Genomic DNA, 20,307 nt, shown 5'->3' with positions numbered 1-20,307 from the left:
AAATGGCATCGTGTAATAATATTGTACAGGAATTTGCAGATTGAGTGACGATTTGATTAAGTGTTCCAGTTCAATGAATTCCAGAATTGTAACTAATACTTCCTCGGGTAAATTTGTCAGTGTCATCTGTAAAAAATGTTAGTTGTCAATTTGCATCTGAATGCTTTACCAAAGTGAACGTTTTAGTGATAATGTGTCAGTTGATAACCCTCAGTATTTTCCACTTTCGTTTCACGAAGAAAATGATAACCTACAAATACACACTTTCTCCGTTTACCTTTTGTAGAAGACACCCCAAACGTTTTTACATGCATATATATATAAGTAACTTCAAAGTATCAATTCATTTTTTGGTGAAAATGCTTTTGTTTTTGCGTAATAGAACCCTGGGGTTGTCACGACTGACGAAATGAGCGATCTGGAAAGAATATGATAACCCACAAAATACAGGAAAATACCAAATTCAAAATTTGCAAAATGAAACTTAGCTCCGGGAAACTATTGTCACTGGATGCAGAAGTTGTCCCTTTATATGTAGGATCAACTGTGGTGTCATTGTTTTCACTGTCCCTAGACAATTGCGCTAAAACTTGATGACCTGTGAACATGTGTTCCGCCATGTTTTTGTGGGTCATGATTGTTTTTCTGAAATTGGTTCATGTGGGTGTGGGTTGTGATATTTTGGGTGTTGATGCAATAGCTTAAGTTTAAGAGTAAGGGGAGATAATTTCCTTCACATGATTAGTTATGGTCTGGCAACCCACAAACTATGAAAATCGCTGAAATTCACCAATGGTGGGTTATAACTTTCTTCCCCCGAGGTCTTCAAATATTAAAATTGAGAGATGCCCCCCGACTTGAAACGTTTCACATTACAATATATCTAGGGAGTATTTCAAGCGTGAAGTGTTTCAAGTCGGGGGTCATCTAAAAATTTTCATATTTTCTAAAAAAATATCTTTAGTCCTCTCAATGACACGAGGGCCTGTGCCTTGCACCCCGCCCCCTTCTGCTCTCTGTAAATTACTTCATTAGAGGAGCAGTAAGATGATATGAGGTTTGTCAAACAGTCTGTAAATAGTTTGTATTGTGAATTATCCCTAACTGAGTGATGTACGTTCTGTTGCCCTGTACATGTACAGGGTCGTGACATGGATGGACCTCGGGGTCAAAGCCACAGGCATGGCAGACATGATAGTAAAAGAAGCGAGCCATGCCATCATGTCTTTTAATATAATTCTGTTTGTGCCAAAGGAGAGCATCCACTGACAAGGTGTTGGAGAGCACAAAGGTGATGAAACGACTTGCAAAACGTCTGTCATTGTACACACAAATGGGTGTCAGTATCGGGTATAGCCCCCTCTCACACTCTGACACAAGTTTCAACGGGCCTCCTCATACTGGAAGTCACTCTTCTGATGTGCATCTCAGGAATATTGTTCAGTTCCTCTTGAAGATAATCCCTTTCTGTATGGGATCTGTGGGGCCTGACATTTTTATCCCTGAAACTTCGACGGTTTACAAGCTGATAATTGTCAAAATGAGGCATTTCTCTTTCAAGGATCTAATCTTGGTACTTTTGTCCATAGAGGCTGCCTTGGACTTTGGCACGATCAAGCTTACGATCACAAGGACTGCAGCCCCAGACCATCACAGATCCACCAACGGACTGAATTACTAGCTGGATGTTGTGTTGATGGTAGATACTTCTTCGTGGGTGCCATAGCCGTGCTCTCGCACCAACCACGTTTAGCAACAAACGTCCTGTGCTTTCGTAACAGTCGACTGATTAGCATATGGTTCATATTCAGTAGCCTAGCATTTTTCCCTATATGACATACCAGTTTTATTAATACCAGTGATTTGCCACCGTTCAACTATCACTAATTCGTCGTCTATGCAGAGTTGGACAGTAGACAAAAATCGATTTCAGATCGTAACGACACTATGAAACGACACATGACACGTGTTTTGACATGTTACCTATTTACAACATAACCTCGTTTGAAACTGCATTTACCCAATGGAGGATATCAAGAGCTTCATCCAGTTTACCATGGAAACTGAAGAACAACACAAGTTGCCCTTTCTTGATGTGTCCCTCGATAATTCATCCAACAAGATCACTTCTTCTGTCTATAGAAAACCAACACACACTGACCAGTATATTCTTTATTTATCCAACCACCATCCACAAATCAAACGAGCCATTGTATCAACCCTAACCAGACGCGCCAACGCTATCTGCGACCCAGCACACTTCCAAGATGAAATCGACCACCTCAAAACAACTTTCATCACCCTCAATGGATATCCTAAACAACTAGTAGAGCAGACCGTTGCCACCACCCTCCATCAAAGAAACAATCGTTCACGGAAAGCTGAACCAGCTCCCATCAGGATTAACATTCCATACCAAGGCCAAATTAGCCATCACATCAAGCGACTCATTAGAAGAATTACAAGTTTCGATGTGACATTTTACTCTGATAAAACTTTAAAAACCATCCTCGGAGCAAATGGGAGAGGTGGCAGCAACCAGAATGAGTCCAATTCCAGAGGATGTATAAACAAAATTTCTTGTGATTGTGGAAGCAGCTACACTGGAGAAACTTGTCGGCCTTTCAACATTAGATTAAAAGAACACAAAACTTCAGTTTAAAAATCTGACCTTAAATCTGCACTCTCAGAACACATTGTTAAAAATTGAAATCACTCTATCAACTTCTAGAGGCAATCTTCATTAGAAGATTAGTACCGGCGATCAACAAAGGTCTAGGGGTTTACCTCACTAGTGCCTGGTGCATCACCAAAAGATCGTAGTAAGGAGACCGACAAGGGCACCCATGGATGAACAATATCTTCTATGTAGTGTTAACAGTATTACTTTACATGCTATACATGCAATACATTTATCAAAAAATCTTTGTACTTGTCCAAACTTACAGTTTGGTATAATAATGATCTGTCATTTCTAATTTATTCCAACAACACTACTATACATACAAAATAAAGTGTATTGTAAACCAAAAGTCACTGTGTTCTGTAATCTGATTGGTTGAAAAACATGATCAAATGGTATTAGATTCCCGGAAACTGCAAGACTATTCACTGCGTATTGACCTCGCAAACAATAGACCGATCCAGTCTGTCAATCAAAGCTGGCGCATGCGTCGATTTCGGCCAATCAGCAGGCCGGGTGTGCATTGTGGATTTGTCAGACTTATTTCCGGGGTCAAACGAAGCCTTCGAAGCGATGTGCTTCGAATTATGCCATTCACAATCGCAGTATCTGTTATACATTACTGCGACTTAATGAGTACCTTCAACAAAACCATTTTGGAGAAGACAAACAAAATTAAGGTGGATCGAGCAATGCGATAGGCCTCACAATCAGTTAATTGTCGGCACCATCGTTCTCGAAACCTACGTCTGCTCGAAGTTGAGAATTTGCATGAATTTCCACACTTTCGCACATGTGTAAAACCATTACCATGTGGATGACAACAACTAGCAGCTTTAGGCTTCGCAAGTGTTATAAACACGGATACATTTTGTAACTACAAAATTGTTTTTGCATGACGTTTTAGTCAATACCGGGCATTAATTTGGTAGACCATAAAGCTGAAACGAGACAGGCGAGAAGGCCGTGACACAATGTAAACAAATCTGACAGCGATCTGATTTCGGTTCAGGAAGACCAAAATGGCACACTTTGTTATATTAAAGAACAATGTGATGGATATGGTTGCCTTCGATCTTACATATTCTTAAATTTGTCACACATTTTATGATGTTGTCAAGTTTCAAAAGCACAATCTGAAGAGCTACTGTGCAGTACACTATCCGTCAATAGCTCAAAATATTTGAGGAGTAATAGTTTTAATTCAAAGGCACAGTGTAAGCAGATGCCTATCACGCAATATCCAAAATATGAAAAGCATTAGGTGTCTATAAAGCCATGCCTTAAATATTTCGGAATTTCCAAAAAGAGATGTAGATCGAGACGAAAACTATGCCAGAAGAATAGTGACTTTCTAGAATATTTGAGGGAATTAAATAAATTGTATTTCTTAACTAAGAGAATGTTATTTGTCTTTACTTTTTGTTACAACATAAATTTGTTCATGCAGGAGAGGTACATTGGTACACTTTAGGAATATTACAGTCATTAAAACTGATAGCAAGATATCTTTTAAGGATCTTACATCCCTTAGTAAACGTACGTAGAAAGGTAGTAAAATAAATAATGATATAACCAAATATAAACAATAATTCCTAACTGACTGACATATTAGATTCACGTGGTTTGAAAGCAGAACCAGGCATAATTAGACAACACTAAAGATATGTCATGGCAGAGCAATAGCTTGGCACTAACATAGCAAATGCTACGTTTTGGCCACACCCTGGTCTGGCATTATTCAGTCTTGAAACTGAATAACTTACAAAATCTTAGTTGACTATTCATGTAACTGGAATGAATATTGAAACATACATTTAGTCCAGATTTGATGTAATGCTTCTTAGAAATCACCATCTTTTGCGGAGGTCACCAATGTTTCATCACTGAGCCAAAGTGTTGTTTATTAAGATGGACAAATTGTTCAAGGTTTATTGGTGCATGCTTATTTGGAAAAATAGCTGCATATTAAATTGCACACTGGTTTGCAGGATGCGAATGCTTTCGGATATTTTCCTAAAGTTATGTTATGACTTTTACCACATTTTGAAACAACTTGAATATGTTTTTGGTAACATTTCTAAGTACTCCAGAAAAGGAAATAGATATGGTCTCAGATATAATATAAGAAAGATTTCTAGAATCATTGTTTAAGAAGCAATGATGTCTAAATGTAATTTTATTGACACAACCCTTTGAAACTTGGAGATATTCTTTGCACCTTATGTACGATAGTAATTATCTCTGAAGAAACCTAGTTATTTGGTTTGGTAACTGTGGATCCTCTGTTCAGAGATTATACTGTTTCTGGAAGATGGGTCAGTGTACAGCTGTAGAGTTGATCTTGGATCTTCTTTGTGTTATGGTGGTGTTATATACCTGAACATAAACACTTGCAGTTCATGAAGTCCAGTATTAAGTTTGTAAATTAGAATTCCACAACAAAGTACACACAGAAAAATAAATTGAAGAGAATGATTAAAAGAATATATTTCTATATATTAAGTGTCATTTTAGGATGGTGTAGTAATTTGAAGATGGAAATTTTACTGAGATTTGCTAAGATTAGTTGCTGAATATTTGCTTCTGGGTAGATCTATGTCCAGATACATCTACTAGTATGTAAAATTACATGATAATTTCACATAAATGATTGAACTAAATTTGTACATCGGATAAAAGATCGAACTGAAGGCTCCTCGCGCAGTGTTGACAATCTAATTATAGATACCGAAACGATCTGCAACTTGAACATGTGGCAGTGTTTACGGTTATTATAAAATAGCGATGGGAACCTAGAGGGAAAAAACCTAGACAACATACTTCAGTTTCACTTCTCTGATAGCATCTTAGACGGACGTGAATTGCCAGATAGATTAATCATTTCGAAAGAAAATACGCTTCCTACACGCAGCCACTGGCCGAGACGATTTTTCATTGGGCATGCACCTCATTTTCACTCGCTAATTACAGTCTGTCAGCTATGATGTATTAAAAATAAAATACGTGTAACTTTCCGCTTTAACCCCCTGGATGCCACAGGGACATATATGTCCTTCCTCTACATACCTCACTTGGAAGTTCAATAAAATTCTAAATATACCACGCATAGATAAATGCTTCACCGTTTTGAATTCTGCGGAAAATTCCCATTTTCTTGATACCATCCACTGTTATCTCAGACCAAGCTAAAGTGCTTAAGATCGCCTTTCAAAATAGGCTTCTTCGTAAATGTTGCCATTTTTCAAACTGTACAAAATCGAGATTCACAGCGTTATTTGCAGTATGTTTTGAAATGTGGAAATCGGATAATTACTGGGAGTAATGAATTTCAAAAATAGCATATTCATGATCACTGATATCAAGTTTTCATGTAACCAGGAATGATAATTCTGAAACGTCACCGATGTACCCAGAATCGGTTGGGATGTTTTCGAAAATACACTTACACGAACGCCGAAGTGCGCTTTCCGCCATATTGGATAGTGTTTACAAAATCACGTTTCCAGAAGGCAGGTATTGAGAAGCCAATTACATCATGTTTACTTCATAGTTAGCTGCGACAAATGCATCATTGAATTCCCCATATATCTTAGAATCAAATTACAAATGGTCTTTGTCACCAATACCAACTGTCTAGACAAAACGAAACGAGATATATTTTGTATGAAAACGAACGCTGTGCTCGAAAGACAGCGTTTGACTGAAATGTAAACAAAGAAAAATTCCAATTTTACACTGCGTAGCATTTTCGGACATTTCCCAACATCCAGCCCTCTAATCATTGCTTACAATGGCTCAATACGCTTAGTATATGCAGGGGAAGAGTATCGTGGCAAAAAATAGCAAATTGAAAATAGATACAATGAAATAATTTGGTAATTCATAAGAAACTGTCAAACTTTTAGTGCAGCGTGACGCCATGACTGACGCAAAATCACGCAGAACGACAACGGTACTTATCGGCATTTCTGGCTTCTTCCGTCATTTACAAGGTAAACGATAAGAACATATCACAATACATAGACAGTCAGAATAATTCTGATTACTTACATCTCACATTTATATACAAAAGATCCCTGAATCAAGCAAAAAAGTCGTCGCAAAATCCTGTGTACCCTTCTCAGCGAAGCCGCCATTTTGAAAGAAATCGGTCATCGGTAGTGATGTCATACGTCAACATTGTTGCACAATTTCTTTGAGGTGAAGGTCAGTTGAACAAGAGTAAACACAATGCCCATACCATTCCGATTGCACTTTTAGTATTGTGATGTATATTTTTTCATGAAACTGATTTCAGTATCTACATATATCCATGTTCAACACCATATCATGTGTGGATATAAGGTATCCGTTTTTATTCTTTGAAAGCTTTTGATTGTTTGAATAATATTTACATGGGAAATTGACTCAGTAAGTGTATTATACCACATTTTAAGTCTCTACACAAGTGTTGGAAGATCACACGTAGCCATTACTGCAACATGTGCTTTAGTTCACTTTATGTGCAATATTCAATACATTGGGACAAATATTGCAGTTACATATGAACAGGTTAATAAACAGCGATTTAATTCCAACTTAGATGTAAAACGGATAATATTAATGAAAATGATTTGTACATTTTATGAAATGTAGGGGCACACATACTACTATTTAAAGGAATTGTCTTGTTCATTGTATTGGTTTGTGTCGTTTTTATAGACACAACTGTTATGAATATTAATTGACCAGGTGCGACTTTGTCAAAACGTTTCATGATTCATTATCATTGTTTTTCGATAATAAAGTCAATTCAAATGCGATTAAAATATATCTGATGGCAGAATGTCTAACTCAAACAGTATTTATACGGAAATTGTTAAAAATATATACATCAGGTCAAGTCTTAATTTCGACAAGCATTACGTCCATTTTCTAATACTTCTTTACTGAAAAAGCGATCTCGTTGTACCTTTCATTGCATACTTATGAAGGGAATTGATTTCATAATCATGAGAAGAAAAGTATTTTTCCTAAATGAATACTCAATGAATATTCAGGTGTTGTGAAATTTTCATTTAAGCTAAATTGATGGTAGGCAGGTGCGCGTGTTGCTCACAATAAGATATGTAGTAAAACCGTGTAATTGTTGATATATTCAGAACACTATTTCAGTGATAAAACCATTGATTTCATATTTTGGCTAAAACGTGTTGAATTGTGACATAGAGGCCGATATCTTTTACACATTGAGTGGAAATTAGGTTAGATATATACTAATCAGCAACCAGAGTAGTCTTTTTCCGACGTCACAAAATGCACAAAACATGCTGTGACGTCAACTAAAATGTCGCATTATTTTCAGTTATTTCATGTTATGAAAATGTGGCTGTTACTCCGTTAATAATGATGGAAAATTAATAAAAACACATATACACAAACAGGAGAATATGGGAATTAAAATATGTATCGGATAGGGACATCCAAATCGCTATTGCATGATTTTTGATGTAGTACATCTGCATCTTTTCTTACAAATTGTGAAACTACCTAGAGGTATCCTCTCACATTGGGGAAATTTGTATTGGAATAGTTTGGTTCACTGTGAACAAAACATAATGAAGATATACTGTCCGTATCCACAGCAACTTCTCTCCATGTGATCTGAGTTACACTGACCTAAAGTAAACCATAGCAGAGTTATGCCCCCTTATATTTAGACGTGCATGACCTCTCTGTCGACGTTTGACGTCATAGTAGAAAATCGATTTTTGACATTTTTTGCGGGTCATTTTTGATTTTGTGAGTATGACGTTATGCATTAGCACATACATCCATTTCATATACACATGTCGTTCAGATATCAAGCTGTATTTTCTTCGCTCACACTTTCCGTAAAGATGCCAAATTAAAAAAATCGTAGCAGAGTGCTTTTATTGGTGCACGGTAAAAAACTGAGAAATCTACTGTTTTTGAACACACACAAAAGTTTTGGACAACATTTAGCAGTGTCTATTTCTCAAACCCCTGAGGTAGCCGCAATTATATTTATACCAACGGATAGGAAATCAAATATTCTACATGTCTGTGCAATTTCATAGCCGTACGCAGATCCAGGACCACGCGAGCGCAAATCTCGCACAACGTTCACTTTTCAAACTTTATGAAAATGTGCGCCTGAAAAAAAACTCGGCATCCAGGGGGTTAAATATCATTCACAAACGACGGCTACAAAAGTACCACAAGCAGAAGTCATCAACGCCGTTCTTACGTTTCGACGGCCGTGATGCCATTGTTATTAGTCAGAGGTCGTCCCCCCTAACGTCAAGAAACGTAGTGGGCGTGGCTTATCGACCCGGACTAAATCGGTCTATTGTTTTGTTGAGTCATCAACAGTGGTGACGTCTTTCAAATCATATTGTGACGTAAAGTCAGAATGACGTCACAAAAGATCAACTCCAGACGCTACCATGGGAACCAGCCGAAACGGCCTGCTGATGACACTTCGCTGATGTACCCGTACTCGATGTAAACGAGTGCAGACAGTAAAACCCTTTGCTTTACTTCTGTGTTTACAATGTCGATAAACATCATGTGTTGGCCATGTTGGCCACCATGTGTTGGTGTGGTTGAGTATTTGAAGCACGGGAATGCATTTGGACCCGACGGCGTCAGCCGGAGGTTTCAAATGAAACATAATTTCCGGGTGTTACTGAGTATTTGAAGCACGGGAATGTTTCATTTGAAACCGGCTGACGTCGTCGGTTCCACATACGTTCCCGTGCTTCAAATACTCAGTAACACCCGGAAATTGGCCAACACATGTTTATCTCCTAATTCATTCTATGAATCATGTTAGTCGTAACATTCACTACTAATATTCTAGATATTGTTTTAGATGTTAGGACATACCGTGTACTTCCCTACTTTAATTCCCCCACGAGATTCTCATATCTTAGGTGATAACTTGATATCACTATCCCCAAGCATCAGCAGTCCTGGTTTTGCTTTTTAGACGACCCCTTCCACCTGTTAGTGAGATTACAAGGCAGCTACATCCTCCATAGTTATCACTTTTTAACGACAGCTATTGTTTATGATGAAACTAAGTCTAATTTGAAAATTGGCATTTAAGAAGTGCCCTTTAATACATGATCGTACACTAATTTGCACAAAGGTCTTCCTCAGATAAGTCGCTTTGGACTTCGAAAGAAATATGCAACGCTTGTTTCTGCACTAACCACTCCTCAGTCAAGCCTTTTTTCATGTTCCCCGTCTCCCAACCAATGGAACTGTACTTATGCCGAACTTATCTTAAAATATATATAGTTTCGCGCATCAACAACATAACTTGTAGAAAAACGTGGAAAAAAAAACCTTTCCTTCTTTCATTTCCGACAGAAGTATATAGTGTATGCGAGACAGTGATGCAGAGGCCGCCTCTTTCATTTGATATCACCTTTATTACCTACGAGGGCGAACATATCGTGTATCATATTTTTCAGACGATGCCCTAGGACAAAATATCACTTGTCATGGTCACGTTTCTTCCGTGACGTTGCGTTCTACATGCGGCGAGAGAGGGAAGCCAGACCGTGTTTCAACGTAGATTTGGGGTTATTTTCCTCAATTTGACGACTTCGGTAATAAACAGAATATTATATTCGTGCCCATAACGTACTGTGTTTGCGACACTCGTAAATAAATATTGCTCCAGGTTGGAAAACACTGACATTTAGGCACTCGTGTCGTAAAAATTGAATGACACTGGCGCTCGTCACATCCTTTAAGTCTGTGATGAGGTTATACATCTGTTTACTTGCAAACAGAGACTAGCAACTCAACAAACGAAAACTATGTGCTGTTCGGAATATATGGTATTTCTCATAAAATTTGATTTTCACAAAGCCATTTTCAGTCCACACTCCTTTTAATATAACCTGGTTCTAACAGATTTACTATCAGTGTCAATGGATGCACCTGTTCAATTAATACATGCTCAAGGTTATCTGCAGCAATTAAAATTCACGTGAATCGGTGGAAAAGTTAATACGCCCACAGGTGTTGCAAAAGTGGATGACATGTCATAAACGTTCTGAAAACTTGAAAGTGTCTGGGTACAAATGTTGGTTTGCTCCTCCTTCCAAAGGAAATTGGTGTCTTGAAAGGAAAGACTGAAATGACATGCATAAAGATCACATCAGGGCCCTGTTTCACTTGTAACTTCCCCCATATTGCACTTCCCGTGTTACAGTAAAGGAGGTACAAATGCCACGAGAAAAATCCACAGGAGCTTTGTGAAACGGGGCCCAGGTCTATGGTTCAAACCTAGACATAGATGGGGAGTGGCCTTCTTTCCTTTCTAAAGATCTTTCAAAGCAAAGTAATGCAGTCATCCAAGGACATTCCATGAAATATCACAGAGCTGAATTGCAGAATCACGATGAAAACTCAGAACACCATAAAGCAGGGTTCAAAATTTCTTTAGAAATTTTTGACAGTCACTTGCCATATGGCAATTGGCTTGAAGAAAGCAACTTGTCCCGACTATGTTGAAGAAATAATGAAAGATTAAATTAACATGGTATTTGATGTCAGTGTTTACTGGAGTTGAAAAGTGATAAATAGCAAAGAAAGACAACCCTACTTTACTAGAAATACGAAATGAAATAGCTACATTTCAAGCAGATATGAAGTCCATGTTTATTTGCAGTTTGAAACTAAGTGGAAATTATCAGAATATGTAGTAGCCCACAGACAACGAAGATACCATTATTTAATTGCCTGAAATGAAAACTGACCTGTCCTGGGCATCAGGCTTTCAGAACCCCTGCATAGTGTACATGGGCGACCTACCAAACGTTTTGAAAAAAAAACTTATCTTCTCAAAATCCAGATTCTAATTTCCCATTACCGATCATGTGGCCATAGGTGTGTTACCAAACAAATAAGCCTGTGACTTGGCCACTTTCATTCAGTGTTTCACATTTCATGCAGGTTGCGACAATAGTCCCTTCACAACTGCCCTGACCCAATACGGTGCAAGGTTAGGGTTGCGCAGTTTTTCACATTCACATCACCGTGTTGAAGATTATATTTTCAGAAAATAAGTAAAATTTGAAATCCCGTATATCAAATCAAATTACCCTTTTTAGTCATCAAAATATGTTGTGAAAGGTTTGTTGGACATTTACTGTAACTTAGTGTAAGGCACTTGTTAATACTAGTGGTAAATTCCAGGTTCACCTTTGACACCGCCAGGCACCCATAGCAGTGACAGTCCTGTCACTCATAAGCAGATAGCACTTAAACTGCTGAGGAGTAGCCAATAAGAGACTAATTGGAAACCCATGGCTTTTTTTCTTTTTTTTTGCACCACTAACTTTAGGAAGGTATAATCAAGTCAAGATTATCAAAAACTGTTGAAACCATCTTTATTAAGCAAATGTCTCTATGAAATATTTACACAAGTTGCTCTATAAGTTACCTTTATTAAATAAAATACAGAAGAAAAAATAAAAGTTCAGGTTTTTTTAAATCTACCTACAACAGACTTTGAAACTACAGTTGGCATGTCACTCTGCATTCACTTCTGACAGACAAGCGAGCAACCAACCAACACATAAGTAAAGGTATCAATTTTCTATGTACATGTTGCACAAAGTGCTAACCACAATATTGTCATCAAATGCCCATGGCAGTTGTAGACAAAGATACAATCAAAAGTAAAGGTTGCTATTGACAAGTTTAGCACCAAGGCTAAGTCAAATCACAAGGCTGAGCAGCATGGGCTTGCTTGATCACTGGCCACCATATCAACAAACACAAACAAGTCCCTCAAGTATAGTTTGTGTCATATGTAAAAGTTGTACAAGTTTCATGTCCAAGCAATTCCACCCTTGCTTGGTAATAAAAGCAAGCCACTTTACGTGGGCTCAAAATCAACATGTAAAATGAACAGGTTTCTTTTCAAAGAAAGTCTTCCAGCATGCATAAAAAGCTTCACATTTTCACAAACTGCCAATCATCCATTCCTCATAAAGCAATCTTATGACACATCTGAAAATTAAAAAAAAAGGATAAGAATTACAACAATGAATAACAAAACATTTTAGCAGCACTGATAACAGGCAAATTGTTTTCACCATCTGTCAATGAGCTATATCACTTAAGAAATGAAACTGTAATAACTATACTGTGGCCAAAGAAAGGGATAGTTGACAGCCCTGCAATTAATCTAACACATCAAGGCGTGTTAAAACAAAAGAAACCGGGTTAAACTCCAAACTCCATTGTCCAAACAAGCCTAACTAGATCCCAACATGCCCCAAGTATAATTCATCTATTATTTTAAAGTTTGGCATGAAATGCATGTGGACCCGTTTTTCTCAACTCTTCATCCAATGATCCAATTAATTTCAAACTTTGCAGGTGGACAGTTTGTAAGACAACCTAACCACCGATTTTATGCATTTGTATGAAAGAATCTATGTAACTGTTAAGAAAATAAACAGCAGAATGTTGACAGCTTGCAGAGAGCCAATGACCTTTAACAGTGGCAGTGTTGGGTCAGAAAGGTAAATGCATGTGCAGTTCATGATAGTTAATTGTTCACTGCACAGTGATAGACCCTACACCATTGCCTTGATGCGTATCTGTACAATTTCTGATTTTCTCTTCCAGTATCATGCATATCTTTTAGCTGTACATATGCCGATATGGCCTTTTTCTGGAGATCTTCTTTACCATGTAGGAGTGCACACTATTTCAAAATATTGATAGGATTTTTAAATCTATAATTTTCCTTACTTATAACACACAACAGGCATCCAGTCAGATCTTAAGCATTGGCGACGATTTTGCGAAACTAAATATTGAACAAAAGACAAAAGGGACAACTTGTTACAACTGATACCAATACACAGTAAAAAAATGGACTTATAAAAGTTAATCATACATCAAGTTTTTGTATTTTAAGGGAATTTGACAATTCAAAAAATAAATGAGTGGTAGTTTACCAATTCTTGCATATGCATATCCAACTATTTTTGCTGGGATTGATTGTAACTCTGTCTTTGTTTTCATATTTATTGAGTTTGTAATGATTTCTTTTGATAAGCCTTCCAACATTGGCGTTATTAACAGCCGTAGGTGACATTAGAGGATGTAGCATAACTCGCCAATTTTTTTTAGGTGACAATATGAAAGTTTGAAGATGCACTTTCAAAAGAATCTGAACTTATTTATGCACCCAAAAAATGATTCAGTGGCTAAATAATGCAGATTTGGAAAATCACAATGTTTGTAATTGTATCAATCTTTGATGCAACAGGAAGCATGTGTGGCATCACACATATCAAGCAAAAGGGTGGCAATAGTTTTATAGTATCATGATCCATGTTGAGGCAATAACGATCGTTGCCACAACAGTTCCTATTCATCCAAACAGTGATGTACCATTGAGATGCTGAAAGAATTTGAGAAAATCATAACTTAATTGTTTTCTCTTCACCAAGAGAGAAAAATATGATCAAATTGTAAACAATGAACTCAGTCTGATGAAAGTATTAGACTTCATGTGCCCAAAGTAAAAAAAAAAAAGAGGCCAATATTTGTGATCGTGAGCCAAGAAATTGAGCAAAATTTCTAATTTCCAATTAATGATTTTATATATTTAGAAAACTGAATTATTACTGCATTACATACATAAATCAAATGACACTTAACTATGACTTGCAAAATAATTACTGTAGGTTTCTTCTGGGTATGTCATTATGTTGCTCTCCTGCTGAACTGTTTTCATATAATCATGGAGAGTGGTTTAAAAAACTAGCTATACTACCTGCCCAGATGGAATTTGACTCATTTGGGAGGAGGTGCTCATTACATTCAACACAGGTCAATAAAATACAAAATATTTTGATAAAATAACACAATGTCTGATATTATGCTTTCCTCACTCAGGTAGATCCAGGCATTCAATTTTTAGACGTGATAGACAGAAAGCATCTACAAAATGACCACCAATGACTGATGTAGATTGTCGGCGCATTTTGTCTGCAAGATATTTGGAATGGGATATCTTCAAGTTTTATGCAAGAATATCACACATCGAAACCAAAAGTGATCCCTCTTTACTATCTGAAGAGATGTGTAGATGACTAAGACAAACAATTACATGGCATGTCAACGTTTTTTGGTAGAAATATCTTTTGCAAGTTAAATATAAATTTTGCATAAGACTGAGGAACAGAAAAGCGGTGGTGCAAACAATGATACATTATATATTCATATGATAAATCTGTTTAGACAAAGTTTAAGCTCTGTGCCATATCAAATAGGAGGTTTTTGGGTTGACATTTATCACCTAAAAGGTCCTCATGAACAAATACCATGACAAACAACATGTCACAAAACTACATTGGCTTTGTTGGACCAGGGGATGACAAGAAAGACGAAGAGAAAAAGGAATGTGAGGTCGATAACATTGGCACTGATCAGTTATCATAAAATGATGTGTGAGTTTGTCAAATTCTGTATTACTTACAACTCATTGGAGCATCTCCAAATCTCCTTCGCAATTGGTCATGGTTGAATTTCAAAAATGCCTCGTATTGCTCTGTAAAAAATATAAAGAAAGAAAACAGTTATCAGAGAAATACTTCAAAAGTCCAGCTTTGGTTTCTTTTAGACTAAGTCCAAATTGTTTCCATGGAAACAATGAAAACTATAAATGCCAAAAACCTGTACATAGCAAAAAGCACCACTTAAAGACCTGCATCACATCAGCCAAATTGTTGAAAGATATTTAAAGGTTTTTGAGTTGTGTACCAGAAACAAAACCCACCCTTCCCTTTTGAGACTAAAGTATGTTTGGCTGAAATTCCACTGCAACTCAAAAGCTAATAAGCATAACATACTCAATGACACACTGATCATAATCTAATCATACCAAATCTGAGGTTTTGCAGAATTTTGGTCCTAATAATAAAAAGTTGTTTAACAAACTATCATTAACCTTTAGCCTGCTGAATTAATTTCAGCATTAGGCGTTGATAAGAGGGTGAGTGATTTCAAACAGTCTGTATGTCACTAATTAATGAACTGAAAAAATATTTGGCTCATTAATACTATACAGAAAAATAAACATTACTATCAAAAAATATCCAGATAATTTCGAACGTACAGAGGTTTACGACAAGACAAACATAATCTAAATTTTCCTGAATTTACCAGAATTACTCGATTGACAGCCAGATGTGCTTTATACTAGGAACCGAATAATTTGTCCAATTAGAGCAAACCGATTTCAATATTCTTACTACTGATATTTCATAAGTATCTGACTTTAATTTCGTACAGTTGCATCAGCAAATATCTGCGCGACGACAAATTATAAATTAATTCTGAAGAAAAATAATCGAAAATGTTCGTCGTAAACAAATATTTTCGATGTCATCACCGGTCTTACTGAAATGGCACTATTACGTTTATTTAAACGTGTCATGTCATGAAAACAGCAGAATAATATTACATGATTTATAAACATTCATGAGTGCTAATTTAAAGAGTTGTGGTTCATTGATTTTTGCACAAACCCACAAAAAGCCGGTGTTAGATCATGTTACACGTACGAAAAATAAACATGGCTCGTTTCGTTCAACTCCTGCATAAAATATAGCTATATTTGTCTGACGAAAGTATACAGAACTCTTCGAAGTAAGACATGGCGAAAGAGGGAGAATTTCTCATTCTACAAGTGTTTCATTTATCATTTTCCATTTAGCATGAGAGAGACGAAAAATAAGATCGTGAAATCTGTTTTCTAGTAAGTGCAAAGGTCACTGGATGTGATGTCACAGAAGGGATTGCCTGATAAAATTCATTCGTTATTGAATATTAACAGAAAATTTGAAGATATTTTGTCTGGCAAATTCAAATTTCACACAAGTAACTATTTGAAATGATTAATAAGAGCTCTTAGCAATTTCTTGGTGTATTTTTTACTATATAATTCGCACATAGCTGAATTAGTTTGACCTTGTATGCTAGTGTGACCCGGAAACAGTGGTCGATCAACACTGCAGATGCAAGTTTTTCAGTATCTTTCATTTGAAATTTTTGTTCATATTAGGTACATTACTTTACTGTCCACTGATATAATTGTGATTTGCATGTTGATCCTAGCTTATTCTTTTTTTTCACATGGTTCGACACAAAAACGTTTACAAGCATCATTCTCAACAACAGGTGCACGGATATGGGCATGACACTGTTTCCAAATAACATTCATGCTTTTCTTTTTGTGACGAAGTAGTGTAGTAGCATCAGCAGTATACATGTTTTATAAACTAATATATATTTTCAGTTATAGTTTCACGTGAAATCGGGGATGATTTGATAAATATTGCTTTCATATTACATGCTTGGAAAAATTACATGTCTCACTTCAAAACAAGTTGAATTACATTCATAATTTTATGCAATAAATTAACGTTCTTGTTGAATAATTATTTTAGATTTGTCAATGCTTTATGTTTCATAATTGGTTACAACTTTAAATCTTTTCATATATTTTCATATGTTAATTGATATTAATAATATGACAATTATTTTTCTCTCCTAAATAGTCATGGGCAAAGACACTCAGGATCTGCCAATGCATTAGCAACGTGTAAATAACCAAATTTTAATTAATGTATTTCAGTGATGTGGAAAACTGACAATTTTACACAATTCTTTAATACAACTACATGTATGCCATAAAATATATGGATAGATGTTTCATAGTGCTTTGTGTATTTTATTTTTTTATAATATCATGCTAAAATGTACATCAAATACAAACAGGTGATGAGCCATCTTTGTTTTCAACAGTACCTCTTTGTTTGGTGAATTATTTTGACTTGCACAACTAATGTCATTTATGTTGCTGCAGTAACAGTATATTTATCAGAAAATGTTATCATTTGATAAAAAAAGAAACCATATGTATACATGTAATAAGTTATATTGTCTCTGGTGAAAGTAAACAGGCCTCATATTCTGTAAATAGAAATTATTCACCTTATTGTCTTTTCCTGGGTTTAGGAGCAATGTCACAATATGAAATGAGTCTATTGAACTTTCAAGGATTGTTTCTGCTTGCTGAAGTGTCTGTTGATGATATACTCAAATTATTTAGTGTTCAATAGCCTAAACCATCATAAAACAAGAAACACCAGAACAGTCTTCTTTGAATAACAATATGCCAAAGACTGAGCAGTCTTTCGTTTAAGATCTGGAAACATTTGATATACATGTCCTTGCCATATACATATGGCAATGAAAAAAAATCCAAATTGAAATCTTAATGCAATAGCCCCAAACTGGACAACAAAAACCACTCACTGCAGAGTTCAGTATTAGGATAAGGAAATCTATATGTCCCTGGTGCCACCTTACATGATTACCTTGATGCCACAGACTAACACAGGTTGCACCTCCTGCTCAACAATTAATTATCTGTCACTTGTAGGTTTGATATACCATATTTAATTACTTAAACATCACTACAACAAAATTATTCTAGGTCTGGTATGATAATTTCATATTACGTCATAAAATTTCATCACAAGAAATAATGAGTGTCTTTCAATCACTGTCAGTGTAATCATTGCTCCAAGAGTTTCGATTGTCAGTCTGTTTCCCAGATGAAGTCTGTTTTAACAGTAAAATATGAACATAGTGTGCACATAGGTAAAAAGTAAGGCCATTAATATGAGGTGCATTTTGCAGTTCAGGTTGCAGTTCAGGTTGCACTAGTGCCAATCTAAAAGCTTTATGGAGTCACGGACTAAGCCACACGACATGATTTTTTTTATATACAAATATGCACACATATGTCAAACAATTTGATCTGAAACATTACCTGCATTATACTAGGTAGAATTAACTCTGAAAGCTTAGCTGTTGGGAGTAACAGGATAATTTCAATATTGCTCCAAATTCGTGAAGAAAAGATGTGATGTTTAGCAGTTTTAATGTCTAAAATAAATACTGATTCACAAAGACAATGACAGTTGTTTTCTAAGCAGTCATTAATTTTTAGTAAATACATTTACGATACATTCTCATATTTTGGTTTCGTTCGTTTCTGCGAAAGGAAAAATGATTTCATTCATGACATCTTCAATCATCAAAATTTACTTCTTGTGACGATGTACACAGAACAGTACAATGTTATTGTTACGACACACTCACAATTTATAAGTCTCCCCGTGTCAGAACATTCTTTGAAAAAAAAAATAGACCGCGAAAATCATTGACTTCGGATTTGCTAAACTAAAGATCAACACATTGCCTTCTAACTCGAGGAAAAATACTACAACACAAGCAACAAATGACACCTGCTAATGAACACAACTAACAGTAAATAATTGAGGATGACTGAAAGGTAATTCTGGTGTATAGTATGGATCTTACAGGAATTTGAATCAATTTAGAAAATGTATCAATGGTCGTTTCCCAACTCGTTTATATTTTACCTCCATGAGTGCCATGCTGTGTACGAGCCTCCTACTTTCATCAAGGGTGGGGTACAATTACAAATATTGTGATATTGTTTCATGATCTGCATTATATAGGTATTGAGTCTTTTACTGTCAATGTATATGAGTTCAGATTCTGCTTATGAAAGCGTATTTTCAAACATCCTTCCTGTCTTGTCACAATGATCAGATCATTATGATAGTCATGAAAAAGCTAATTTTTGTTTTTTAGACCTCGCTCTTTATGTTTTGTTGCATTAAGTTGATGTCTCAAATTCTAACAGAAATATATGAATAGTCAATATCATTTCCCACCTTACATTGTATCTGCACTGTACAATTTTGTAATTCTATCTGATTCTTTGTATGCTGGTGCGTGTGTACTCTAAATACATTACATATGCATGACATTCAGTCACCGTACTGTCAAATTTTGTAATAATACAAATACATGCATAAACATATCTTCATAAAATAATTGTGGGGTTCAATTTGAATTTATATTCTCTTAAGCATATATTTGATAACAAATATATTTTCTGTGTTAATCCCTAACAGACATAAACTTAAGTTATCTTTACCAGTAGAATGAAAAACAGAAAGTTATATAATTAAAGTTAGATAGTACATGGTCTGTCATGGGAAACATCGTCAACTTAAAGTTACCAAAAGAAAGATAAGAAATGTATTTCTATAATACACATCCGCTTGGGTGGTCATAATTATATTTGTTCGTTGAGAGAAATCTCTGTAAATAACAATATACCAAATTTTCAAGGCGTTTTCCCTGTTATCTTCTTTCATGTCAATTCGTACAGCATTTGGAAATTAAACAAACAGTGCCTTTCTAAACTAAAAAGCAAAGCGAAATGTGTGAGTTAATGGCTTTTCATTGTAAACTATCTTTTCTTCAATGACGATGACCACAGCAATGCATTTGCTGGGCCCTGTCTTTACATGTAGCAAGTTGTTGCAGCAGACATCGAGTCGGGAACCAGACCGAAAGCAAGAAGTTGAACCGTCGCTTACATCATTTCAAAAGAAGTTATCGCAACAAAGAGATTGCCCACTGAAGCAGAACAGCGATGTAGTAGGGTAAATATTGGGCTCCCA

The 20,307-nt window shown here is 36.0% G+C and overlaps 1 protein-coding gene across 1 annotated transcript in view; it reads right to left on the bottom strand.

The window, feature by feature from the left end:
- Window positions 1-12,082: 12,082 nt before the first annotated feature.
- The window catches only part of LOC137287584 (akirin-2-like), a 30,911-nt gene continuing 22,686 nt past the window's right edge, over window positions 12,083-20,307 (bottom strand). Inside the window, exons 3-4 of the mRNA XM_067819952.1 lie at window positions 15,213-15,284; window positions 12,083-12,724 (exon numbers count right to left, since the gene is read on the bottom strand). Of these exons, the coding sequence (XP_067676053.1) occupies window positions 12,714-12,724; window positions 15,213-15,284 (83 nt within the window). The 3' untranslated portion in view covers window positions 12,083-12,713. The remainder of the gene's footprint in view (window positions 12,725-15,212; window positions 15,285-20,307) is intronic.

The sequence above is a fragment of the Haliotis asinina genome, chromosome 6 (genome assembly GCF_037392515.1).
Source record: "Haliotis asinina isolate JCU_RB_2024 chromosome 6, JCU_Hal_asi_v2, whole genome shotgun sequence".
NCBI lineage: Eukaryota > Metazoa > Mollusca > Gastropoda > Lepetellida > Haliotidae > Haliotis > Haliotis asinina.
The sequence above is the reverse complement of the archived record's forward strand: the minus strand, read 5'-3'. Positions and strand labels throughout refer to the sequence as shown.